At 38.3% G+C, this 27,218-nt stretch overlaps 5 protein-coding genes across 6 annotated transcripts; 4 read left to right on the forward strand and 1 right to left on the reverse strand.

Annotated features, from left to right (window-relative positions):
* The first annotated feature begins 99 nt into the window (after positions 1 to 99).
* Positions 100 to 1,083, forward strand: LOC119556516 (sepiapterin reductase). The gene has a single exon (XM_037868788.1). The coding sequence runs from the start codon at positions 189 to 191 to the stop codon at positions 972 to 974; it is 786 nt and encodes a 261-aa protein (XP_037724716.1). The 5' UTR covers positions 100 to 188; the 3' UTR covers positions 975 to 1,083.
* A 592-nt stretch (positions 1,084 to 1,675) lies between these two features.
* LOC119557932 (splicing factor ESS-2 homolog) lies at positions 1,676 to 3,880 on the reverse strand. Its single transcript, XM_037870942.1, has 2 exons — positions 3,426 to 3,880; positions 1,676 to 2,873 (listed from the first exon to the last, which is right to left on the reverse strand). Exons 1-2 carry the CDS (start codon positions 3,787 to 3,789, stop codon positions 1,729 to 1,731), a joined length of 1,509 nt encoding a protein of 502 aa, XP_037726870.1. The 5' UTR covers positions 3,790 to 3,880; the 3' UTR covers positions 1,676 to 1,728.
* A 1,029-nt stretch (positions 3,881 to 4,909) lies between these two features.
* LOC119558006 lies at positions 4,910 to 7,987 on the forward strand. 2 transcript variants are annotated; one of them, XM_037871113.1, is made up of 3 exons: positions 4,910 to 5,074; positions 5,893 to 6,057; positions 7,358 to 7,987. In XM_037871113.1, exons 1-3 carry the CDS (start codon positions 5,017 to 5,019, stop codon positions 7,828 to 7,830), a joined length of 696 nt encoding a protein of 231 aa, XP_037727041.1. In that variant the 5' UTR covers positions 4,910 to 5,016; the 3' UTR covers positions 7,831 to 7,987. The 2 variants fall into 2 exon arrangements, with proteins under 2 accessions (XP_037727041.1, XP_037727042.1); XM_037871114.1 differs by having other exon boundaries at positions 4,912 to 5,074; positions 5,944 to 6,057.
* Positions 7,988 to 11,028: 3,041 nt separating this feature from the next.
* Positions 11,029 to 11,997, forward strand: LOC119557062. Its single transcript, XM_037869615.1, has one exon. It carries the CDS (start codon positions 11,185 to 11,187, stop codon positions 11,854 to 11,856), a length of 672 nt encoding a protein of 223 aa, XP_037725543.1. The 5' UTR covers positions 11,029 to 11,184; the 3' UTR covers positions 11,857 to 11,997.
* Positions 11,998 to 15,548: 3,551 nt separating this feature from the next.
* LOC119557902 (T-box transcription factor TBX1-B) lies at positions 15,549 to 26,352 on the forward strand. The gene is made up of 7 exons (XM_037870908.1): positions 15,549 to 15,708; positions 19,160 to 19,536; positions 19,723 to 19,955; positions 20,511 to 20,667; positions 20,952 to 21,113; positions 22,518 to 22,585; positions 24,331 to 26,352. The coding sequence occupies exons 1-7, from the start codon at positions 15,549 to 15,551 to the stop codon at positions 25,226 to 25,228; spliced, it is 2,055 nt and encodes a 684-aa protein (XP_037726836.1). The 3' UTR covers positions 25,229 to 26,352.
* Positions 26,353 to 27,218: the final 866 nt, after the last annotated feature.

A 27,218-nucleotide genomic window follows, 5' to 3' on the forward strand; every position in this document is an offset into this window, starting at 1 on the left:
CATCCCTTTTGAAAAGTATTTTTTGTTAACCTTACGCTCCTGGACATGAATGCACTGAGCTTTGGTCAGCTGTGGAAAAGCTGCCAAATCAGCTAAAAGCCAAAGCAAGTTAAAAAAAAAGACAGCCAACTGTTGCCGCCGGAGCTGTGAAAAATAGAAAGTAATTTAGTCTGGTTTTTGCTTCAACAATGGACCTAAAACAGCGCACATACCTCCTGGTGACGGGGGCTTCCCGTGGAATTGGTCGGGAGTTTGCCCAGCAGCTGGCTAGACGGATAGCAGCCGAGGGATCCGTGGTCACTCTTCTCGGACGCAACCAGCCCCTTTTGGAGGAGGCCAAGGCACAGATCGTAGCCACCACACCGGATCTTCCCGTTCACACCTACTCCCTGGAGCTGGAGTCGGCCAAAACGGAGGACTTTGCCCAGATTTTAGAGACCTCCGGCGGCAAGAACTCCTTTGAGCGAGCCATAGTCATCCATAATGCCGGCACCGTGGGCGACACCTCTAAGAGGGCCAAGGAAATCGGGGATACCAATTATCTGCAGAAGTATTACCACACCAATGTCTTCTCTGCCATATCCCTAAACTGCGAGTTCATGCGAGTCTTCCAGGGAATCCCAAAGTTGGTGGTCAATCTGAGCACCTTGGCCGCCATTGCGCCCATTTCCTCGATGGCTCACTATTGCACGGTGAAGGCCGCCCGTGAGATGTACTTCCGAGTGCTGGCCACGGAGGAGTCCTCGAAGGACACCCTGGTGCTCAACTATGCCCCCGGCGTTATAGACACCCAGATGACCGTGCAGGTCCAGCGAGAGGCCCACGATCCCGCCGTGGTCGCCATGTTCCGGGAGCAACGGGAGGCCAAGACTATGCTGACCACCGCTCAGACCACGGAGCGCTTCATCAAGGTACTCGAAGCGTTCAAGTTTAAGTCCGGCGATCATGTGGACTACAGGGATGCGCTGATTTAGTTCGTTAATAATGATGTGATCAAAGGTAATGGGATCTGGTATTTTAAATATTAAAAAGAACAAATTTTAAAGTCTATGTATCTCACAAAGAATTCATTTTTTACCCTGATTTATGAATATATGTTTTTTTAATTTTATTTCCTACTTGTTCATGTCGAGTTGGTTTTTAAATGAAGGGTGTTGCCTCAAATCGAATGTCTATAAAATGTAGAAAATAGAAACATACAAAATGGTAACTTTCCGACTATCGAGAATATGGCCTCTCACTTTGAAATATGATTTCACTCCTAACATTAGATATATAAAGTTGTTGGTTTTGGACGACTTTTTGTTAGGTTGAATACTAGGCCTAATGGTTGAACAGCAAAAGAAATTGCAATTTAAATATCATCATACCATAATTTCAAAGTTAATAAAATAAAAAAGGATTAAAACTTTCTTTAAGAAAAGTTAATCTCCTTATGCGATTTGAAAAAAAAGTATTTAGAGACCGACAAAACCAAACATGAGCATGTTTTATTGCTACACAACAAGACAAATGCTTTCAGCTGATAAGAGACGTACTTGTATTACGTTTATGATTTCGCATTCACAATTTTCTAATCAGTATTTAGCCCCACTTCTCGAGATGAGATTTTCTTTAAATCAAACTACATTGTCGTCATTCATCAACTTTTCATGCCATAAATAGTAACAGTTTAAGATTATGAGGTATTGTATTGAAACTAAACATGAAACAGGTAGGCAGTATGTGCTAAAAGAAATCAGCTGCAGAGCGTCGCTTTGTGGGTATCTTGAGCAGATCATCCGTGAGCGTGGAGCCCGTATCAATGGTGGAGCTCTTGACTGGAGTGCTGACCCTGCCCGGCTGCTGTTTCGGTTGTCCCAGTGGCGTGTGGGTGTTCCTCACAACTCCGGGCGTTATTTTGCGCTTCCTGGCGCTCAGCGGAGATGGTGTGTGCAATAATCTGGGCGTTCCTCGGAGACCCAGCTTCCCCGTGGCCAGCAATTGGGCTGCCGGCGACATGCTGGCCAGACGTTCCATATTGGTGCGTATCAGTGGGGAGCCAATATTTCGACGCGCCGTATCCAAAGCCATTTGCTTCTGATTGCGCATCTTCTCGCTGACTTTCTCGGCCAAGGCGATGGCGATGGTTTCGCGCCTAGAGTTCTCATTAATCCGGAACGAGGGTCCCTGGGTGGGCCGCAAGGGGGTATCTCCTCCGTCCAGGCGAAATGGAGTGCCATCGATCTCACCCCAGGTCATGATGGGCGAGAAGGCCTCTCCGGGTCGTGGTGAGGGTGAACGCAGAAGATCGAATCCGCGTATCTTGGGAGTGGCCGTGGATTCACTGGTCCCATTGGCGGGCACTTCATCGGACTTCTTGCCCTCCATTTCTTGGTGTTGGGCTTCATCTGGCAGCCTGGTGGCATTGTGCTGAATACTTTGCTTACGCTCCGCCAGCTGGACACGCTCCTCCTCCGTATATTCCACGCCATCGGGCACATACATAATCGAGTTCATGTTGGTGTAGTTCCAGGTTTCGATCTTCCGCAGCGGATCTGGTTCTTCAAATTGTTTTTCTATGCTGGGCAGCATTAGGGCGCGCTGCAGTTGTTCGGCGGAGAGTTTCTCGTGGTTGTATAGCACGGCGTACTTCTGGCGCAGCTTGGCCTCCGCCGTTTCGATAATCTCCTGGAAGCTCTGGTTATCCTCGCTGGTGTAGTTCTGCAGAAAGGCGTCGAGGGAGAGCTTTGAGGTGGAGTCCCCGCCCTCGGCGCCGCTCTTCTCTGAGCTGGTTGTGGAAAAGGGGGTGTCTGTGGCCCGGGAATTGGGCAATGGAGTATTGCTGCCGCCGGCATGGCTAACTGGCGTCTCAAATGTGGCCGGGGACATGGCTGAAATGAGAGCAAGTAGAGGATTAGTGGGTATTCTTTTTAACTATTTCATGATCATTTGTATTAGAAAGGTAAAATCATTTTTTAGTAATACATATGTGGAGAAGTCATATATTGTTACCCAATATATGATAATTTTAACTGCTTATATGTATGAATGAACAATTTCATCAGACTTTGAAATTCTCATGGGTTCCCTCTATTATATAGTTCCTCTTTGAAAATTTATTGTATTGAAGAAGCCTAATGTTCCTGATGTTCAGTAAAATGGTAAGTAATTCATCTTCATCATCTGAACTAAAAGTAGATTTTAAACCTAGGAAACCTTAGGAAATTTAGAGTTTAATACCTTTTTAAACTTTAACACAGGAACGCAAAAACAGGGTTAACTGTGGGACGAATGTGCCTTACATAAAAGTGTAAATTCTTAAGATATCTTAAATCAATTATGGCAAGATATTGCAAATTAAAAGTAAAAATAATTTTTTTTCACAAGTGTTAAGGTGTTCCCAAGTAAGATAACTTCCCCCCCATTCCCAGGATAATACCCACCAGTGTTCCGCTGATTGTTCCTCCGACTGGCGCTTCTTCCCGTTCCGGGGATCCTGCCCAGACTGTAGCGCTCCCGAATCTCGGCCATTTGGACAAAGTCCCGCCGCGACTCCGCGTCCAGGTAGTCGTTCTGGGCCCGCAGTCGCTCCAGGTCCGGGAAGAAGTCGCGCTGGATGATCTTGGACATCTCCTCGATGTACTTCTCCTCCGTGAGGATCTTCGGCTTGTTCTTGTGGCGCACCAACGCCGTGGGCTTCTTGAACTCGGCCAGCGCCGAATTCTGGACGCGGGCCACTTCCATGGCCAAGCTGCCGGGAGTTCCGGGCGTTCCCGGTGTGGCAGGTGTACCTGGCGTTGCGTTCATCGCCGTGTAATATGGGCTTTTCTACGAAAAGCTGTTTTGTTTTGATATCAAAATGGAAACTTTTTTTTTTGTCAGTGTGGTGTGACCGTTGATTTTTTTGCTCAGAATGGCAAAACGCCTTGCACCGCGGCTATCGGTTTTACCCGAATTTCTGTGTTTTTTTTTTACCTTTTTCGGGAGTTAAATGCTAAAAAACGTTTCTTAGACTCAATCTTTTTCTGTTATAACTTTGGAAATTATGCGACAAATTTTAAAAATAATATTGTGGTTTTGCCAGTCGATGTTTTTTTAGCCACCTGGCAAGGAGCACTTATCGATAATTTATCGCTTCGTGTGGAACGCATTGCAAGGGCGCTTAAAATTTAAATTAAAATTATTTGAGGCCTAGTACTTAGTTATGAAATTTAATCACCAAACAAACAATTATTTTACAAAAACCTTTAGTTACCATATTTTTTTGACTGGCTAGCAGTTTTTTATTATAAGCCTGATACTCACCTCATAACATGGCATCGAATTGAAAATCAATATACAAAATTTGGTTCCTGAAATTATTCGTCTGTTATTAAAAATAATAAGAGTACTAATACTAAAAAAGTATATTTTTGAGTACTTAGGCAATTTAATGTATCGATAAAATGATATATTTCATTTATGTAATGTAATAAAATATTTATTAAATATTACTATTAAAATATTACTATTTTTGACTTTCTTGGTTATTTGATTTTTGGGTTAACATCGTACCATCTTTAACGTACATAGCGCCAGAAAAGTACAAGTTAGATCGCTTTGCTGGAAGACGTAACACTTCAGATGAGTTTTTCTGGAAATGCTAATTTTTTCAAATGTTTCACTTTTCTTGTAAATTAGCGATATACATTACAACTGTTCTGATTAATGCCCTTTGCCTACAAAAAGAGAGTAGCGATTCAAAGTGCGCTAATCAATTGGCCAAACATATTTCCCCAAACGGTTAAGAAGGCAAAAACGGGTACGAAATGTTAACTATTAACACAGTGAATCATTGGCCCACCATATCAGCCCGATTACCGCTGTCGGGGGGCCTTATCTCGTTCCACAAGCTCGGGAGCTTCAAATCCCCATACGATCGTTACTCCCGTCAGTCTTAGTTCAGCCTTACTGCTCGTCGCTTCAGTGATCGTCGTGAAATTAGAAACTGATTTTGTCACATTCGTTCGAGATCGAGTATCCAAACAAGTCATAATGAAGTTCTACCTGTTGGTGATCGCTGCCGTGTCGTTTTTGACGTACATCAGTTGTGGTAAATTTCCTTCTGGTGTTGATCAGAACTACTTTTTTTTCCTGTTTCAAATAAATGGCTTATTGAGTGTATTATATAAGAAGGTTTTGATAAGCGATGGTCTCATGGACACGGAAATAAATTCAAGATAAGATATCAATAGAAATATCAAAGGTCTGTAACTTGGCCAACATTTTTTTTTTGTGAGTGTGTGTACAGCCGGCGAATAATTTGATATAAAGTAGGTATTAGGTTTATATGCCCATATGTGTGGGCAGCTGCTGGATTTATTTTTATGATGAAATGCATTTAATATGTGCCGTGGTTGCAGGCAGAAATTTCTCGAATGCTATGCACTTGTCACAAACGAAACCCTATCTCTGAACAAATTATGATTCACTATTTTTTTTCGACACCGTTTTGCAATATTTATTGATGCTTACTTAATCGCTTTGGAAAACCCTTTAGATAATTTTAAAGCTTGTATGCAAACTTTGAGAACAATGAGAGCTTGTATATTTAACTTGTCTTATCTTATTCGGGACATAAATATATGTTTGTTGACTCATTTCGGAACCTATGTACACACACGGCCGATAAGAATCGATTATGGCAACGGGGAACTTGAGATAGTAATTGCCAGGCAGTACAGTGCGCGCCATGAGCGCGACACAGAGCAGGTTTACGGGGCAAAATGATCCAAAAAAACAAACAATAAGATAAAATAGACTCACGAATGCACCGTGTTAGAGCGGACTTGGCACTGAAGTTACGGGTATAGGTTCGTTTATTTTGGTGTGTCAACGCAAGGGTTTCAAACATTGATCTTATCTAATCAGGCCTGGCCAAGACTCAATCGAACCGCTCCGTTCCCCTCGCTCAATTCGCAGATGGCTGCATCCAGTGCAACTCCAAGGACAACGAACGCTGCGCCACCGATCCGCTGAGCCTGCTGAACCGAAACTGCTCCGATGGAACCTCCAACTGCTACTCCCGCGTCCTGAGTGAGTCATCCTATCTGGTTATCAATTTCACAATTTTAAAATATCACAGAAAACCTATATTTTTTTGGTGGTCTGCAATATAGGTTTTGTTGAAGCTAAACCTCTTTCTTTATTTATTTTTAAAAAAGTTTCCACATATTTTCTTGATGTGTTACTAATCTTTTTGACCGAGGGGTGCCACAGAAATTTCTTCGGGCGGAACTTGTATTGAAGCTTACTTACATTTCCCCCCAAGAGAATTCTGTTGATATTCTTCTGATATATATATTTTATTTGAGTTTGCAATTTGCCTTTCATTTATCCCTTATCAATTTTCGATTGTTTTTCTTAAACATGCTTGAAGCGCTATACATATATATTTTTAATATGCATTGAAATGCTTTGGTTCTTTGTATTGTACGGTATACATAAAAATTACAAATTTATTACCTGCCTTATCTGTTATTTTATACACTTTAATAAACAAAATGTCATATAAACGTCATTTAAAATATGATTATGAAAGCGCACATAGGCATATGGCCCTGCTTTAGTTTCCACTTGCGAACAATTTAGTCGGAATCTTCCGAAATACCTCATAAAAACTTTTCGTCAAGAATACTTTGCGAGAATTATACATCAAATTGTAATCTCATTACTTGATGTTATGTCATGGTTATTGTTAATTATGGGCTCATACGATTGTTATTTAAAATCAAGTTTGATTTATTACATTTTTTGTGTTGTGGCATCTCAGAATCTTGGTTTTTCTAGCCTAACAATTTTGCACATACGCCTTTTTCCGAATTCTGCAAGGGTTGTCATAGTACGCAGAAAAATGAGTATTTCGTTTGGAAGATTTCTAGACATTCCTGATAATGTTAGTTTTGCTATGGTAAGAAAGATTTTTGTTTCAAGCTAGCTAAAAAAAATGTTTAGTTTACTTTTAATAAAAATACCACTTAATTTAGTGTTGAAATTGGACGAAACGTTTAGGGCATGGATATTTATTCTCGACCTCGGCAACCCTTTTTCTTCAGTATTTTGTAGCACTGGTTTTAAAAATGATACTTCCGAGTGAAAACTGAAACCCTTTTTCTTCAGTATTATGTAGAACTGGTTTTGAATATGATACTTCCGAGTGAAAACTGAAAAAGGCCGGTAATCCTATTAATAAGAATTTAATAACGAGCATGCCCAAAGATATGATTTTTATATATATTTCATAAACAAAAGCTTTCATTTATATGAAATTGTACAAATAAGTCCTAAAAAAAACCATTAGATAATAATGTATTGGATGGTTATCCTTCACCTGCAGATGGCTACACAATTCGTGGATGCGCCGTCGACCTGGACAACGCCACCCGGAACGCGTGCACAAACGAGCTGGAGTGCCAGTTGTGCACCTACACCGAGGGCTGCAACCGGAACACCTTCCCGCTGACCCGGCTGCAGTGCCTCCAGTGCTCCGGCAACTCGACGAGCTCCAGCTGCGCCACGGAGACCTATGCGACGGCCAAGATCTGCCCGCTCTACAAGTTCGGTGACCAGTGCTACATCCGCAACAGCAACCGCACCGCGGACGGGACCTTCCAGCGCGGATGCCTCTCCTCGGCCACCGCCAACAAGCAGTGCGTGAAGGCCGGCAACTGCTTCGTCTGCGACGGACGCGCCTGCAACTTTCTGCACGCCAACGACACCCAGATTCCCCTGGCCCGCGACTCCGGCGTCCAGGTGACCCTGTCCGTGTTCCTAATGATCGGCGGACTCCTGGCCGCCTGGAGGCTCTAAAGAGCCATGTCCCAATGGATGAAGTCAGTCCTACCACCTTCCCCATCTTAAGCATCATCTTCTCCCTTCAGCTGCATTTTATCTGATAAATGTAATCTTTTTTTTATAATTTTGCCTTGAACAAAAATAAAAGTTACAAATTAAATGCGGCAAATAATGACTGGATCCACTTTTGGTTACTCGATTTGGGAATAGACATTTAAATTAATTGATATTACATTTTTTTTGTAATTTAATAATGCGCAGGAAATTGGAATTTTAGTAAAAACAATTTGAGTTTCGGTGCTAAAATGTTACCAAAATGCTCATTATTTTTGATCTTTTTTTTGCTCTAAACAGACTGAGTGCGAATTTTAAATGGGAATCGAAGGCAAATATTGATCAAGCATTTTGTTTGTTTTTGCCTTTTTACGAGCTGTCAACGGGCGGCACTTGATGGCCCCAACTGCAGTTGACAAAATACCCCTTCAGCACTCCGTTCCTCCTTACAGAACCGATCCCAAACCCGATCCAGAACCAGAACCACAAGCAGTACCAAAAACCGGAAGCGCTCTCCGCCAATGAGGGTGCATAAATGTGTCGACGCCTCCGAATGTTTGTCAATTACTTTTCACGGCTCGCTTTTCCGGGGCCATTTCCAATCGAACTGGCTGTGCGGAAATAGATCACATTGTGAATCGTTTTAAGATCCAGGGAAACCAAAGTATAGACCTATTTAAATTTGTTAGTACAAAACATTCATACATACGTACTATATATACAAAGACGGAAAAATAATAGCACCGAAATGGTTAAAGTCGTCTTTTTTAAATATTTCCTACTAAAAAATTGTAAAATGTTATCTAAATCTTTATAAATGAAGAACATAAACATCAAGTTTAGTTTTAACTTGTGAAAGAAATAATAGGAACGCTCGCAAATTAGTTTTGGTTTAATTCAAAATAATGGTATTATTTAAAAACTTAAATAAATTTAGCTTAGAACTACCATTAAAGTTCCAAACCGTGAATTTGGGACTGGTTTGGCACTCTCTGGCTAGTCGATTGGATCATTAACCCCGTTAATCGTAGATTATAAAAGTATCTTGTAATCGCTGAAAGGTATTAAACATGTAAATGGAAGTGTTTTCGATCCTATAAGGTACATATATTCTTTATCTGGATCACTAGCCCAGTAGATCTAGCTAACGCTGTGATCTCAAAAACTGTAAGAGCTAGAACGTTCGGATTAAGCATACACATTCTAGGGATTCCTGTGTAGTGCATGTTTATTATCCTGATGAGCCACGCCCACTTTAACATCCACAAACGCCCATGACGCAAAAAACTGGCGTCCACATGCTTAATGATTTTCTAAATGTTTTCACCGCTAAAAGAAACAAGCCCGAGAAAACGGAAAAAGCCTTGTTAAAAATGTGATTGCTTAGTAACGGGTATATGATAGTCGAGGCGTTCGAATGTTGCGCTCTCTCTTGTTTATAAAAAAATTTGTGCTTACTAAACATATATATTATTTAGTTACTTGCGTTTGTTATTTAAACCAAGTTGGTTAACCACGTTTGTAAAATTTTGTGTATTCTTTACAATTTTGTAAAGTTATTGAGGTTTTGCCAATAAAGATGTTCTCTTATGTTATAAGCAGGACTTGTAATTTAAGTAAGACCTACTTGAACAAGACCTAGTATACTCGCCATTTCTTAACTGCTTGAGTTGTTCTTTTTAATACCAGTAATTCAAAATAAATTTAAATTACACAGTGCGACCGGAAAGTGTAACCCTAGTTTGGATTTAAGATCTCAAAGTTCTCAACGTAATGTAGAATGCAACTTAATTCCTCAAGAACATACCTACTTATAACAATGAAGAACGCTATAGTCGAGTACCTCGATTATCAGATACCCGTTACTCAGCTTAAGGGACCAAAGGGAGATGGAGATATGCTATCAGCAAAGCGAGATTGAATTGCGCCACCTAGCCGTGATCTCAATATATGGTTATGTGGGCGGTAGACAGATTTAAGAGTTATGGGCGTTAGAGTGGGCATGGCAAACATTTTTTGGGTCAATCGATAGGTATTGACGACACTGGTACATTTTAGTTAAAATTTTTATTCTAGCATTAAAACTGTAGGAGCCACATTTTTGGGCGGCTTGTGGGCGTTAGAGTGGACGTGGCATCCTTTCGAGATCTCAGCGTTCATACACTTAGGGAAAAACACCGTGCTAAAAACAAGTACAAACACCCTTGATTTAAGAAAAACTGCATGCTTAACATTTAAGAACGTTCGTGCTCAAAAAATTCTCATATTGAGCACTTTTTGGATTTTTAATGTCTGCCAACTCTAATAATTCCCAACTGTTTATTCTGAAAGTAGTCGGTATATAAGGCGCATAAGTTAAACAGTGTAAATGCCCGTGAGTCGTAAGTAAACTTAAAATATTAATATTTATATATGTCTCGTTTATTTCGTTTCAGCTCATTTTAATTTCATAATATTTATATATTTAAAAAAGAATCGTCCTTAAATCATGCCTGCAACTTTCTTACTTTATTATTAAATCGTTCTTGTTTTTAGTCCAAATATGACTTAATTTAAGAATTATTCATACTTGATTGAAGACCGAAAGCTTCTTAAATCTACTATTTTCGGTCTTGAAAATTCGTGCTCGAAAGTAGTATTTTGTTCTCGCGTTCTGTATTTTCCATGCTTGGCGAAGTTTTGACACCGAAAATACTAGGTTCACGCACGAAATACTTGATTTTTTTCTGAGTGTACGGACGGACGGACAGACGGACATGGCTAGATCGACTCGGCTAGTGATCCTGATCAAGAATATATATACTTTATGGGGTCAGAAACGCTTCCTTCTGCCTGTTACATACTTTCCGCAGAATCTAGTATACCCTTTTACTCTACGAGTAACGGGTATACAAATTATGAGGACATAAGAATAAAATTTAAAATAATTTAAATAAATAACATTTAAAATGGACTTTAGATACAGCCCCTCTTTACTTTAAAACTTCTTTACACCGCTACAATGTCCAAAAGCTAGAGGAATCCCGAAATGGGGCTTAACTCGTTACACTTTAAAAACCTAAACGTGTTTCACAGTGCTATCAAATGTATTTTATTCCAAGATCAAAGGGAAATGACAAAATAGTTGCTTTAGGATGCCATGATTTAGTTTCCAAATTACGATGCTGACAGGTCGGTGAGGCATTCCGATGCAAACTATTCCTTGATCAGACTTAAAAAAACGCAGGATTCGGGGATAGATATACGGAGATATAAAAACGTAGTTCGAAACCCAGCACCAGTTTCCCGATCCGTGGAATTTATATAGCGATCAAGATGCGGAAGATGCAGATTCTGATTCAGACGCGAGACGGGCGCAAGAGCATCTACGAGGTGGATCGCTTCGGGACGGTGGGTCATCTCAAGGAACGAATCGGACGCACCATGTGCGTGCCCATGGGCTTCAGTCGGCTCACCCACAAGGGCCGCATCCTGGCGAATCAAAGTATCCTCGAGGATGTGGGCGTAAAGAGGATGTCCACCTTGGACCTCTACTGGCAACCGGTGGTCCTAACGCCCAAGCAACTGAGCGAAAAGGAGGGGGATCTGGACAAGTTGGAGCAGAAGAAGAACAATGTGCAGTCCGGCATGGTCGAGGGCTATGACCAGATGGTCAAAACTGGAGGGATGATGAAGGCTTCAAGCATTTTCCTGGATAACGATGCTGCGGGTCAAGCAGACAGCTCAAATTCACTGATCCTAGACGACGATGATGATGATCTGGACGACCAGGGCCTGATAACCCCGTCCTCTGATGCCCTGGATTTCCTAGGAGCCTCTATTAGTCCGATTAAGTCCGAGGATCTTGAGGAACATATGCCGATGGACCTTTTGCCGATGGTGCTACCCCCAGATCCTTTGGTTCAACAAAAGGTTCCGGAGACCAGCGCTCCAACGAAGCACTCAAATCACAAGAAGAAGGGCAAGAAGAACCGCAAGAAGAAGTAGACAGTTCTATATTTTTTGAATTCAGTCCTTTGCCGCAATTCAGTTCGAAATTCCTTCTGACCAACTTTTCAAACTACGTTTTGAAACCTAAATTTGCGATACATGCAAACTAATAAAACTTCGATTACTTGAACATAAAAATCAATTTTATTTATGATCAAATTTGTTTAAATGTGTGTGTAATGATCAAGTTAGGATTAAATATATTTTTTTAATAAGCCACTAGATTTATATATATTATATATGCATATATATATATATTATAAGACATTAAATATTTTTTTTAATTAGCCACTAGACTTATATAATAAAACGTAACTAAATATATTTAATTCGAATGGTTTTGAATCAAATTACTTTTAAAAACGAAGAAAATAATATTGATAAATAGTTTATATTTAGAAATATTTAGTAATGCTTCATTAATGCAGATCGATAATAATTTTCTATTCTTCTCTGTTTAAGACATTTATTCCATGCAGTAACCATTTAATTCCACATTGTTTATACTTAAACAAATAATTATCAAATAATGGCATGGCCAATGCCATAACAATTTTTAAAATTTTTGAATTATTTATGGACTGCATAGTATGGTTCAATACGATCAAAATGGTTCTGAAAATGCCAAAAAAATAAAAAATAAACGAAAAACTGGAGAAAGAAACCACTTAACTCAAAATAATTGTAAACAGAGCGGCAAACGAAACACGAACGAAAATCAAGGAAAAACAATAACAAGCAGTTCCGTAAATGGATAATGGATAAATCCTGGGCGCAACTGGATGCGTAGATTTATATAGGAGGAAGGTAAACAAATCGCTTCGGGTGGAGCTCGGCCAGGTACCAGATACCAGGTACCGCTAATTGAATGCCCGTGGCTGATGGAAAGCAGACGCCCCCGGTTAATCGGGGGTGTTCACTTTGATCGGTCCAGTTTTTCGGGATCCCCGGATCTTTACAGGGCCCAGAAGATCCCGCGGTCTAATGGCCAACAGACGCCATTTTATTGGGGCTCTACCAAGTCTTCTCTCTTGCTCTCTTTTGTTGGGCCCTAGTTTTCCGCGTTTCTCGTACACCTGCACTGAGGGAAATTATGTCTAATGAGAAATGAAAGCTCGGGAAAAAAATCATTAAAAGTTGTTATGATCATAGCCTGAAGAATTCTATGGTCCCATTCTATATTTAATGTATTCCATAAAATACCCCTTTGATTGCTGATTGATGCTTGATTGACTATCACGCGAATCACGCATTTAATGTACTGTAGAGTATCTAAACTCCTATTGCATTATCCTTAAGATACTTTATTTTTTAGCATACCAATGACTGGTAAACATTTATATAAATTCAAATAATGTTTTAAGTAGGGAAAAAGAATTATTAAATTATAGTATTAATAATTATTAAGTCTTACCAACTTTGTATTTTGAAATATGAAAAGTACTTTATATTCAACATTAAAAAACTTGCAAACAAATATTTAAACTTTAATGAAATTCAATTGGGTATCAAAGATTAAGTGTTACCAAATTGTACAAATTTTTACAAAAACCGCAATTACTTTAATTAAATATGTTCGTGTAGTATTTTCTAAATAAGGCTATGTAATTTGGAATTTATGAATTTATATTTTATTATATTTTTATCCGTGTGCCTTTCCACTGTCTTCAAATTCCGCTTTCCTCTTTACGGTTTATTTAGTGTCGAGGTTATGGCGCAATTTGTATTTATGGCCACTGGCAGCGCCACCATCGGCTGCACTGCAGCATGAGCACCACGAAAACCACGGAAACCATGAGCACCGCCGTGTAGCCGCAGTCCAATTAAAAGCGTTTTCCAAATGGGGCGCATGACTCAGGTCAGCCACCCACTCGGCGGGCACGCCCACTGCCCCCTGCAAGAAGTAAACAAAGTCCAAGTGTGGGGATCACCACCCCTCGACCTCCGCCTCCTGCCCCATGGCCAAAGGCCACGCCCCATCAAAAACGAGAGAAAGAGAGAGCGATTTATAAAAATATCAGGGAAAGGAGAAGTAAGTAGGGGCTACAGTGATCCTTACTTATTAGGAAATCAGCAAAAAAAAACTTCTTTATATTTTTGAATATTAATATGTTATTATTCGAAGGCTCTTGCCTGTTTTTCTAGAAAAATATTTTTCTATGAACTAAAATATGTATTTATTGCCAAGATTTTTAAAATGATGTGCATCCTAAATTAAAATAATAATATTTTATTATTTTTTTCTTACAGCTTATAAATAAAAAATTTGTTTGGGTAGGAAAAATGCATTTTGAGATTCTGGCTAAACTTTGAGACTCTTTAAATACGATGTGTTAATTCAATATTATTAAAGAAAACTTACCTACTAGGGTACCTTATTTTAAGACGAGTTTTTAATAAGTTTTTATAAACACACAGATCTTACCACTCTGTTAATTTTTTTCATTTATATTTTATTTGCTTAGCCTTAAAAGTTAAATATATCCATACATGTTTGTGGATATAAAATGTTGTTTCATAGATTTTTTTATTAAAGGTAGTACTAAGCCATGAAGTAAAAGTCAATAGCCTAAAAAAAATATAAAATATCTCGGTTAAGTTGCGCTTATGTCTTCACTTTATAACTCCGACTAGCCTAAATTGATGCTTAAAAGGACAAATACCTAATAAGAGTACAACCTATATAACAGATCTTGAATTTTGTCTATAATGAAATTCAAATCTTGTACACGAAACGCTCTAAGGATCTGAACTAGAGGTCTTCCAAAACTGTAGCCTCACTGTATGCACATCTGGTAAATGCCTTTAACGCACCCTACGCTCGGTTCTACCCGGCATATTCCTTGACTATATCTTAAAGTACTATACGATCTCAGAAGAGCCAACATATGTCGACCCCGTCCGCGGAGGAGGAGACGGCTCAGCCATTGGTGGATCGATCGGGTCGGGGACCGAGTCTAAATTTGGATGCTGCTGGCGGCGATTGGCGGACGGAAATGGGGAGATGATGCGCCCAAGATCTCGAGAGGCAGTGGTACGGTGCGGCTGCCCCGAAACGAAACGAAACGGGAACTCTCATTCGGCGGACCAGCGCTTTACGGAACGGATGTGTGCGTGATCAGAGATCGGATCAGATCAGATCAGATGCAATCAGTGCGGTGAACGCGGTACATACGGATAATCAGTTCGCACTTGGCCGGAAGAAGGTGGCAATTGAGACAACTCAACGCTTTCTGCCAGGCGAAATAGAAAGAAAACAAATAAAAGAAGTTCAAGTCAATCAATCAGCCAAAAACAAAAAAAAAATAGAGAAGGAAATTTTCGCCAGTCAACGCGATCGGGCCATAAAAACATTCGAGCCAAGAAAAAAGGAATTGATTTTCTTCTTTCGATTTCGATCTCGATTCTGATTGACAACTGCGAAAGGTTGCGGTGATTTTTCACACCCATTCCTCGAGGATAGAACGTATTTTTTTTTGCAGTGCACAGTGAGTGAGTGAGTGAGATTGTGTGGGTGCAATAATCAAATTTGACAACTGCGCGAAAAACGTTTGAGATCAAAACACCGCAGCGCAAAACAAATCAAATCGGAATAAATGGGCCAAGAATTCAGTGCGATTTCCTTTTTTTTACTGTGAGCCCCAGCCTTACATATACCCCACACATATACCCAGCCGATCCGATCCGCGATGACGCACTTGATGGGGCCCACGGAGTGCGCCAGCGCCATGATGACCACCTCGATGCAGTTCCTGGACACCAGCCTGCCGGACTACAACTGCTATGCCAACGACTACTGGACCTCGCCCTACATGACCGGCGGCCTCAGTCCCATGAAGCAGATCGAAGGTGAGTCGGCTGTCCTTCGGCTGGAGGGGATCATGTATTCCAAATTGTATGGATTTTTAAAAATGGAATACATTTGGCACTTTATATAAGGGATATTCCATACTTGTGTTTACTTAAAACATTATTTTCATATTTTAAAAGAGCCACTTATCTTAGTCCTTATAAAATCATTCGTTTCTGAGGTTTTCACTCAAAATGTATTGATACGTACCTACGTTCTGCAAAACATCAGAATCTTTATCAAATTAACAAATTAGCCAAAATTTGTATTTCCAAAACAAAATCTTTTGATGTATTTAAAACATTTACATTAATAAGGTAGAACCACTTAGGATAGGATAGGAATATCCTCATTAAAATGTGCGTTAAGTTAGGAAATTGCTTTTAATTTGCTTAAGTTTTGGTAAATTCGAAACAAAAAACGCATATAAAAGCAGTATTGTATTTTTAAATTTTACTTAAAATATCTGCATTCTTACTAGACTTTTTTAGTTTTCATATTGAATTATTTTTACTATTTACTCAATTTTCTTTTTCTTAGTTCTAATTTTAACTTAAATCTTGTGCAATACTTTATTTACTTTCTTATTTCCAATTGTAGTTTAAATTAAAGTTTTTAAAATTGATTTGTTAAACACTGTTTATAGTGGTTTTTTTAATTTTTTTTATAAAGGTAAGCTAGCTTATTAGATGGCAAATAAGTGAGATTAATATTTAAATGTTTTCCTAGTGATTTCATATTTTATTTGACAATATTATGTTATCAGAAAAATTTTCGTGAAATCTTAAATTCATATTTGTTTATTATTATTATTATTTATTGTTTTAGGCTTCCTAACGCTACAAGTTCTAAAACTTATAAATTACTGCGCTAGTCACAATCCAATAAATTCAATAAAACTTTATAAAAGGTTATAAATTGTATTGTACCCTTCCAGTGCATATTTTTTTTAAAAACCTTTAATTATAATCGTATTCTTATACTGATGTTTAACGAAAAGTATGTTTTTCATAAGGACGAGAAACCGGGCCTTTATGTTTTCAATTTTATTTATTCAATATTTTTTTTCATTGCCTTTATATTTCTGTTATTAAAAAATATATTTCATATAATTATTGTTCATATATTACTTATTATTATTGTTTCAAATGTTTTAATGTATTTGTCATAGAAAAAAACATATAACAAGGGACAAAGTATGATTAAGTGCCAAATAGTTCTAAGGAATTCCACTAGTGACTAAATATATTTCATACCATTTGTTTGGACTACAAGTGACCCAAAAAACTGAAAGAAAATCCGTTTCCGATACAGTAATTAGCAAAATACACGGACCATGGCAGCGTCGGCACAAATAACAAGAGGACCAGAAAACCCCAGCAATTAGCTCCGAATTCCCGGATCCGAGATTCTCGATTCTCAACTCTCGACTCTCGTTTTTCAAGTGGCATTTCTCCGTTTTTGTTGTTGTTTGATGTTGGTAGTGTGACAGAAAAACGATTTGTTGTGCCAAACGTTAATTGATTTTAGAATTCATTCGTGCAGCGGGAAATGCCGAAAAAAACAGCGTCTCATGAAGCGATAAAAAGGCGACCTGTCATGGGTCATTGGCGGCAATGGCAATGGCAATTCCCGCAACTCCGAGACGGTGACAATTAATTGCAGAAAATCCGCTCGAAAGCCGGCAGCGGCATCCCCCAAAAGGGGAGATCCTAAATTTAGAGCGGGCAACTCAATCAGCAGCCGCTGCTCTGACGCCTTTTTATAATTGGACATGTTGTCCCATTTGCCCGAAACTCGAAAGTCGTTTCATTATACATAGTTCGCGGAGCACGGATATTAAGATGTGTATCAAGGGGCTCTTTAATCGGGACTCTGCGCCTGCGTGGCGCCTCCGTGTTTCCCTGACTTCCACTTTAAATCGCATAAATCACCTTAAATATGAAATTAGCAAGTCCCAGCGTCTATATATAAACCCATTCACTTGGAATACAATATATATGCGGGATGTGTTTGATTTATAGGTGCATATTTTCCGCCCATTTGTCAAGAATCTGGAAAAGTAGGTTGAATTGAGCTCTTTATTTATTTATTTGCTCGGGCCATTTTCATTCGGCACGCAAATGAGTTAACTATAATTCTCAGGGTGATATTTTATTTGATTTCGGGAAACTGAACTCAAATTTTAAGGATTAGAAGTGTAGATTATTTGTTTAAAATAACCAGAATATCAATAAGCCCATTCTAAATTTAATTTATTCTTTTTTTTCTTTTATGTCTAAAAAAATTAAATAAAAGATCGCCTAGTGCTCTTATATTTACGAAATATTACTATTTTATATTATATATATATTATTTAATATTTTTTATTTTATTGTTTCAACTCTATGAAGTATAAACATTATAGAACAGCATCACTGGACAAGTTAAGCTCAGTTTTAAAGCTATGGATCACAGTCTTTCCCAATAGTTATAAAATATGTGCAGGCAGACCATCTATGATAGCGCTTTTGATCGAACGTCTATATCATATTGTTGCCTTAGAAACGATCTTACTTCAAAAACTAAGTTGCTTTTGCATACGTTTTGCGCAGTGTATGTTCCGTGTCTGTCTGTCCGTGTTGAATCTGTGATATCGGAAACTGTAATGTAATGCTATAAAGTTGGGATAAAGCGTACAGATTCTAGGGGTTCCTGTGCAGCGCAAGTTTATTATCAAGATGTGCCATGCCAACTATAACGTTACTCTAAAAACTGTGTGGCTATGCCAAAAATGAATGACCTTTCCTTAAAAAGTTCTGAGCCCGGCATTTAAATAACATTTTATATCGTTGGATCTGCAAGTGTATAAGAGCTTCGATTTGCCCAACTCTTTTGTATTTAATAACACTTTTTAAGCGTCTTAAGTCTAACGGCTTAGAACCTTGAAAGACATAAAAATGCAAACGCTTTAGATATAAATGTTTTACGATTCTTAACATTTTTAAGTACTATAAATAATTCTATACAAAAAACATAAAGTGTCACGTATACTATAATTGTTATTCCATGAGAAGACATCTTGTTAAATCACTTAAAAATTTATATACATTTGATTTATTTTATCAGTACTTTTTGTCCATTTAGTTTCCCAATTTGTAACACTGTCGTACAAAATGTATTATATATTTAGCAGCCTTCTTATCCTTATTTTGTGCAAAAGTTAATTTTTTTTCGTAACCTATTTGTAATTCGTAGTTTTTATTTTAAGCCCAATAAATGTTGTTTCATATACAGACAAATATTCGATTTCTTTATGACTTATGCATAAATAAAATAATATTAATTTAAACTTTCTCAACATTTTTACTATTCTCGAGTCCTATTCTAGAGTCTTTGAGCACCACTACTAGTTTTGTTCCTATTGATTGCTGTCCCCAAAGTTGACCCAAGTGTGTCCCCTAATTTCAGCCTGCATCCAAACAGCTGGCAAGGATCGTTCGTACAAGCCGCTGGAGCAGATCGATGCCAAGTTGGCCGACATCGAGACGCACAGTACGGGCAGCACTGGCACCGCGAACAGCAGCAGCAGCAGCCTCTCCAGCGGCAATCCCATCTCCAATCCCAGTTGCCAGGAGCAGTCCTCGTCCCTCCTGCCAACCGACTATCCCGGCGGCAACAGTGAAGCCTCGACGGCAGCAACATCCGCCGGCACGGCAGCCACATCGACGGCAGCGGGCGGAGGAAGTGCAGCCGCGGGATCCAAGAAATTCAAGGGCCAACACAAAAAAGACAACAGTGCGGACAATAATACAGTGAAGGCCAACAGTAGTAGCTCCAGCAAAGGGGTAAGTAGACGGAAATGGTTTGGTATTTGAACAAATTTTATTTCTACCCACTCTTTTGGAGTCTTGGGTTTTAATGAAATCTTGACATCTTTTTATAACTTCATCGACAAGTAGAACTTTTTTATTTCTAGTGTTGGCTTGAGAATATTTTTGATTATATGTTATATTATTTTAATTGTAATCCAGGAATCGGAGCCAGTGCATCCATCGCTCGCCCAGGCCATCGTGGTGCTGGAGACGAAGGCGCTGTGGGATCAGTTCCACGCCCAGGGCACCGAGATGATCATCACCAAGACGGGCCGTCGGATGTTTCCCACCTTCCAGGTGAGGATCGGCGGCCTTGATCCCCACGCCACCTATATCTGCATGCTCGATTTCGTGCCCGTGGATGACAAGCGTTATCGCTACGCTTTCCACAAGTGAGTAGGCTCTTTAGATATTTTCAAAAATTCAAATTTTTTAAATCAAGTATTTTAAAATTTTTGAAAGTTTTTGCGTGTTTAATAAGTCAGTTATGGGTAATCGGAAACATAAACAAATATTATAAGAAAGCTTGTATAGGTTACAACGTTTTTAAAAGGTTTTTTACTGTACAAAAATGTAATATTTAAAATTGTGTGTGACATTAAAAAGATATTTAACCATTTATACATGGAGACAAAAAAGAAACTATAAAAAATTGATTGATGTTTAAAGATACTTAACTATTTTAACTGAAAAAAAATATAAACTATAGTAAAACTTAATATTTTAAAATGTGTGAGATATTTTAAAGATATTTAACCACATTTACTATAAAAATATTTAACCATTTATACCTGGAATCAAGTAGTATTTTAAAATGTATGTGATATTAAACGATATTTTAAAATGTGTGTGATATTTTAAAGATATTTAAGCACTTTTACCTGGAAACAAAATATATACTTTTTGCCTTGAAATAAATTTAATAAATATTTATTATGTACCCTTAGCTCCTGCTGGGTTGTAGCTGGCAAGGCGGATCCCATCTCCCCGCCCAGGATCCATGTGCATCCCGACTCACCTGCCGCCGGTTCCAATTGGATGAAGCAGATCGTGTCCTTCGACAAGCTGAAGCTCACCAACAACCAGCTGGACGAAAATGGTCACGTAAGTTATCAAAATATCTGTTAAATATTTAATTTTTCAAAGATTATAAGATATAAGTTCAAAAAAATTTAAAAAACCTTAGGGTTTAATGAATTTAATATATTCATACAATTATTCTTTTGTCATGAGCCTTTTTTTTATTAATTCACCCTTTTTGCCACACCAATTGTTCATTTATTATCCCATTATTCTGGGTCGTACATTGGCCGAATGTTGTTTTGTGTGTGCCTTTAACGCCTGGTTTTCTTATCATATATATATTTTTCTGCTCATATATTTTATAGATTATTCTGAACTCAATGCATCGCTATCAACCACGATTCCATTTGGTGTACTTGCCGCCGAAGAATGCGTCCTTGGATGAGAACGATCACTCCCGTCACTTCCGCACTTTCATCTTTCCAGAGACGAGCTTTACGGCCGTAACTGCCTACCAGAATCAGCGGGTAAGCACGAGGTTGTTTTATAAATTAAAATAAATATTTAATATATAATGCAAAAAAAACTATTAAAATATTCTTTGGAATGCTATTATTTTGCAACATAAGAAAAATTTTGGTTGCTTTTTACGACTTTTGGTAATTTTTCTGCTTAGAAACAAGTGTTTACAACATTTTTTTGTTAAAAGCGTTTATATTTAATGATAATTCCCGCCTCACTAATTGCCCAATGCAATTCCCCTCTGCATTTTTTACCCTCTTTATTTTCCCTTGGCATACCAAACAAGAGGCCGCGACCATTTTGTGCCATTTCGGCCTTATTGTTTATGTTTCTCCCATAATTTATAACAAACAGCGGCCAAAGCTCGGAGCCCGGTGCCGCGACCCCATCCATTGCGAAGCAAAACAGCAGCACAAATATATTTGATTATATATAACAAAAACGTATGCCCATTCAAAAAATCTTAGCATCGACCAAGAAGATACTCTAATCACTGAAAACTTTAGAAGATTTTATTTTAAAAAAAATGGTAACATCTTGGAAGATTCTTTTTCCTGTTTTTAACGTATGGCATTATAATATGAATTGGAGCTAAAATAATTTTAAAGTTCCTATCAGTAAAACCAAAAAAAACAAATAGTAAAATATAAAACAATTTTGAATCGCGCAATTCATGACATTTTTTCTTTAAAAAATATGTTATAAATTTCTTTACAAGCTTTTGACCTATATTTGGTTTACAAATATAACAACTTTAGAAAGATGCGCCTACAACTAACAACAAATGAGTTCTATAATAACTTTTTTAATTTAATGTGGTGGAATCCATCAATCTAAGAAAATGTATCATAACAGGGTGGAAATCAGGTGTGCAATGCGATATGGAATAAATACTTATATGCTGGCCTAGGACAAACCGATCCGCATTTCCCACTAATTTTTGCACTACAGACAAGCCCTTGAAATGGGTGTTTGATATCAGCCTTAAAAGTAACCCAGAGCCCCTATATCTTATCGCACGTTCTCAAGTTGGACGACGAAACGAGGCAACTCGAGGTGTTTCTGTGCGCCTCTCATATTTGTCTCGGGTATAATTCATAATTCTGGCCAGTGGATCGGGGAATTTCAGGACCGGGGGTTCGGGTACATTGGCTATAAATACCGCCTAGACATGCTCGGAAAGTATTTAAATTATTTATGTGCTCAATGTGGGTGTTAACACTTTTTCCACCCGCCCTCAAATTTATTGCAAATCATTTACCCGTCTTGCCGCTGGCAGTGGAATTCCAGTTGTAAACATTTTTCTCTAATTTGTTGGGTATTTAATTTATTTGTTTTGATTTTCGACATTCTTCCCATGCTTTTCCACTCCAATAAAAATATTTTCCTATTTTCTTGTGCTCTTGCAGGTGACACAGCTGAAGATCTCCAGCAATCCGTTCGCCAAAGGCTTTCGGGATGATGGCACCAATGATGTGTAAGTGGAATACATTGTATTTATTAGTTAATATTTCTTGACATATTCTTAGCTTATTTTTGTTTTGGTTGCGAAACAAATTGCTCAACATTTGTTTGTTTGAAATATTTTCTCTATGAAAATGAAATCAATTTGCACACATCCGACTATATTCTTGTGCAAATTTTAATGGTAAATCATTTTTCAGAGAATATGTGCCAAAGGAATTTTACGTCCAAAAAGTTTCCGTTGTCTATAATTGTGAAACAAGATCCGAAAACATGTGTTTAAATTTGTTCTATATGTATCAATGCATATATTACTTTAGAATTTTTAGTAAATTCAAACCAAAATATTGGGTATGATATTTTAAAACAATATTTAGAGTTGTATTATAAAACATTTAATATATAAAAGTTGTGAGAACAATAAGAGATTTGAAAATTGGCCTACTTTTGTATCATACCAATCTTACACTTCAGCTGCCATCCAAACTTTTAGGCGTACCCATTCCCTAGAAAAAAAAACTTGAAATCCCCAAATCCAAGTGGAACTAGACATTCGGTCGACGGGCCGAGACATTCCCGGAAAATATCGAAAAATCTTGAAAAACCGAAACAATAACTCAAAAACAAAAGAACTTCAAAATGTGGAACAGAAGCCAAAGATGTCGAGCTGGAATGGGACTCATGATGATGCTGATGGGACGGCTGACAGATGCGCCGGCGGCATAAACAATTTTCGGGGGCTTTTCATATTTGTCGGACCGCAGGCCTCGAGCCCGTAGCATAGTGTAAACAAATCAGCAGTCCGCGATTTCCGATTTTGTATACGACTATGCTCAGAGTTGTTTATTACAGGGAATACTTCAAATAATTTTGAGTCTTTGTTACAAACTTTCAAACAATTGCCGAATGTTTGGCTGGGGCTTTTAGGTCTAGTTCTATACAATTTTCAACACAAATATTTATAATATTTTCTGAAACATTATTTTTCACTTAATTTCATAATTGGCCTTTCAAGTTGTAACCGTTACTCGTAGAGTAAAAGGGTATACGGTATCCGGGGAACAGTATGTAACAGGTAGAAGGAAGCAGACCCCCTCCGACCCCATAAAGTACATATATTCGATCTAACCATGTCCGTCTGTCCGTGTGAACGGTGTGATCTCGAAAACTATAAGAGCTAGAGGGTTGAGATTTCAGATTAAGATTACTTATTTTCGTATGCCACTCCCACTCTGACGCCCACAAACCGCTCAAATCTGTGGCTCCTACAGATTTAGTGCTAGAAAAAAAATATTGGCTGAAATGTATTAATCTCGGCAATACCTATCGATTGACCCACAAAAAATTTTTGCCACGCCCACTTGAACGCCCAGAACACTTAAATCTGTCTGCCGCCCGCATAACTATATATTAAGACCATTGATTGCTGGTAACAAATTTTTTTTTACAAATTATTTGTGGTTTATCGGACATGTAATGTTTACTCATATTAAGCTTCTAGTTAATGGTTAAATATAACGTTTTTAACACAAACCTATCAAATACTCACTTTTTTGTATAACGCCACCTTGGGGTGGAGAGTATTGATTTTCGACATGTAGATAGGTATGGGAAAATGAAATCAATTTCAATTTAACTTAAAAAAATCTTTAAAAAACATTTCATCTAGTAAATGAAGAAAAATATTTGGTTTTCTGTTCAGTACCTAAATATATTTTTGTAATATTATTTTAAATTTAAATTTATTTGCATTTACAGAACCACTGGCGGAGGCAGCAGCATGTCCTCCATGAGCCACGAAAGTCAGGCTCGCATGAAGCAACAGCAGCAGCAACAGCAACTGCAGCAGCAGCAGCAGCAGCAGCAACAGCAGCAGCAACTCAAGGAGCGAACGGCGGCAACTAGCAACTTTAGCCTGAGTTGCACCGACTTGGGCGTGGAGCAGCAGCAACAGGGAGTCCTGCAACTGCCGGCCACGCCCTCCAGCAGCTCCACCTCCGGCAACTCCCCCGATCTGCTGGGCTACCAGATGGAACAGCAACTGCAACAGCAACAGCAGCAGCAGCAACAGCAACACCAGCAGCAGCAACACCATCCTCAGCAGACACATATCCACCAGCAACATCAGGCGAACCAGCAGCAATCGCTGCTCCAACAGAGCCAAAACCAGACCCAATACGGAAGCTATCACCATGCCTACCAGCCACAGCCCCAGTCGCATCCCCTCACCCCCCACTCCACCAGTTCCGCATCCCCGCCAGCAACAGCCGCGGGAGCAACTGCATCAGGAACGGCAGCCGGCACAGGGGCAACATCAGCCGGCACGGGAGCAACACAAGTGATGGCCGCGGCCAATATTTACTCGAGCATCGGTCAACCCTATGCCCAGGAACAGAGCAACTTTGGCGCCATTTACCATCATAATGCGGCCGCTGCCGCCGCCGCCCACTATCACCATGGCCACGCCCATGCCCACGGACACGCCCACAGCCACGCCCACGGCCCGTATGCCAGCGCCTACGACAAGCTGAAGGTGTCGCGTCACGCGGCCGCTGCCGCCTACGGCATGGGCGCCACCTATCCAAGTTTCTACGGCTCGGCGGCCCACCACCAGATGATGCGGCCCAACAGCTATATAGACCTGGTGCCACGCTAAAGATGATCTGGGGTGGTTCTATAAACGCTAATAATCGGGTTCACAAGTCCCCTAGCGATTTCAACTTAAATATGCTAAGAAATATCCTTAAACTTGCCTGTAAAAATGATTTAATACTCTACATTAAGATTACTTCGTCAATATTTAAAAGCACAAAATATTCCTGCCAAAACTTTCTGAAGCCATAATATATTTCTAAAATCAAGAACTTGCATCCGAAATCGAGGTACTTTGTTGCATTATCCACCAAACTAAGAACCGTTTGTTTCTTAAATCTTATCTTAAAAATTATTTTAAATATAAAATGTTTTATGGAAAATCGTAACTGTAAAACTAAAGATTTTTTAAAAGAGCTTTTTAAATTTTTTTTTTTATTGTTTAAATGAAAATTGTAACTGTATTACTAAAGATTTTTTAAAACAGCTTTTTAAATATTTTTTTTAGAACTTAATACTACATCAATTTAAAATTAGTAATATTTCTGCAACAGCCAAGACCTAAAATAAATTCTTAAAATATTTAAAATTTAGAAATATAAAGTTCTGATGCCGAGATCAACAATCCTTTAAGAATACAAAAAAAAACATGTCCGAAACAAATCATATACATATGTTACAAAATAACTTTTAATTAACCATGCAAATTATAATTTTTTTTAAATCTTATTTGGTCACGGAATATTTGCCTTAGAAAATGTATAGCTAAAAATCGTTGTTTAGTATGGAATATATTCCTTAGCTCCAAATTCAGATTGAATCATATACAATTTAACGAAACATTTATGGAATAAAAACTCCCCTTTGAGAGATTTCATTCTTGATTTTAGAATTAGATTGTTTGGTCAGTGCAGGAGTCAAGTATTAGCAGCCAAATATAAAAGCAACAAGTATTACAAGTATTTCTACAAAATATATTACCAAAATAAAAATTGTTTTTTTTTGTAGAATAGTTCTTAACTTTATATATTCGTGTGAAACAAAACCATAAAACATATTTGATGTTATTTGTAGTGTAATTTTAATATACCTTTTTTTTCTTAACATTTTAGTTACTTTGTTTTTTCTATGTAAATACAAAATACACCTATCTCGCTATATATAAAAACTGAAACAGTTTAAAGTAATAAAAACACGGAAAATTAAAAGAAAACTTAAACCCAAAAACATAAATTAACAAAAAACGGAATTTCATTTTAAAATGGACGAAGTCAATTGGGAAATGAAAATGCTACGGGGGAAAACGATTTTCCATTTACCATTTTGTTTATGCTATATAGCACTTTATCTCCATCTCTCTTAGGCGAGCGTTTTTTGTTAAGTGTCCCGTCTCTTTCTAAACAAAATGTGCCGTTGTTTTTATTGAGATAAACCAACGAAAGAGCAGCAAAGAAAAGAAGGCTGGAAAATGCGTTGAAAAATGGGGAAACTGCTGTGAAAAGATGAGAAAATACAGAGTGGGCGCAGCGGCAAAGGAGGAGTTGTGAATCCAAAAATATATATACACTTGAAGCAGGCGAAATCCTGAAATTGATTATGATCATTTTTTAACATAGCCAGAAAACCCAAAAATTTAATACATATTAAGAAATATCATCAACATATAAATAAAAAATGTAAATAAAAATCAAATAGCTAGATTGTTTAATAGATTAAGTCTGTAAAAATCGTAAGACATTGAAAAACTTAAGTAGAAGAGAAAAGAAGACAATCTGAGAAGATTGTAGACCCCGAAAATCTAAAATTCGAGTCTAAAGAGAGTTCATGGAGTAATGTTTCAGGAAGAAGGAGAAGGAGGAGTGCTAGACGATCAGGGTCCAAGGAAAGAGATAGAAAGATCGACAAAGGAAGCCATAAAATCGAATCTTCATTTTCCGCCTTTTTGATTTCCCAGCTACTTTTCTTTGTTATCATTGCGCGTCCATCGACCCTCAAAATGGGTTTTCCATACTCTGATAAGTTTTTACTCGACGATTGACAAGGCGAATGAATCT

Source organism: Drosophila subpulchrella, chromosome X, assembly GCF_014743375.2.
Source record: "Drosophila subpulchrella strain 33 F10 #4 breed RU33 chromosome X, RU_Dsub_v1.1 Primary Assembly, whole genome shotgun sequence".
Lineage (NCBI taxonomy): Eukaryota > Metazoa > Arthropoda > Insecta > Diptera > Drosophilidae > Drosophila > Drosophila subpulchrella.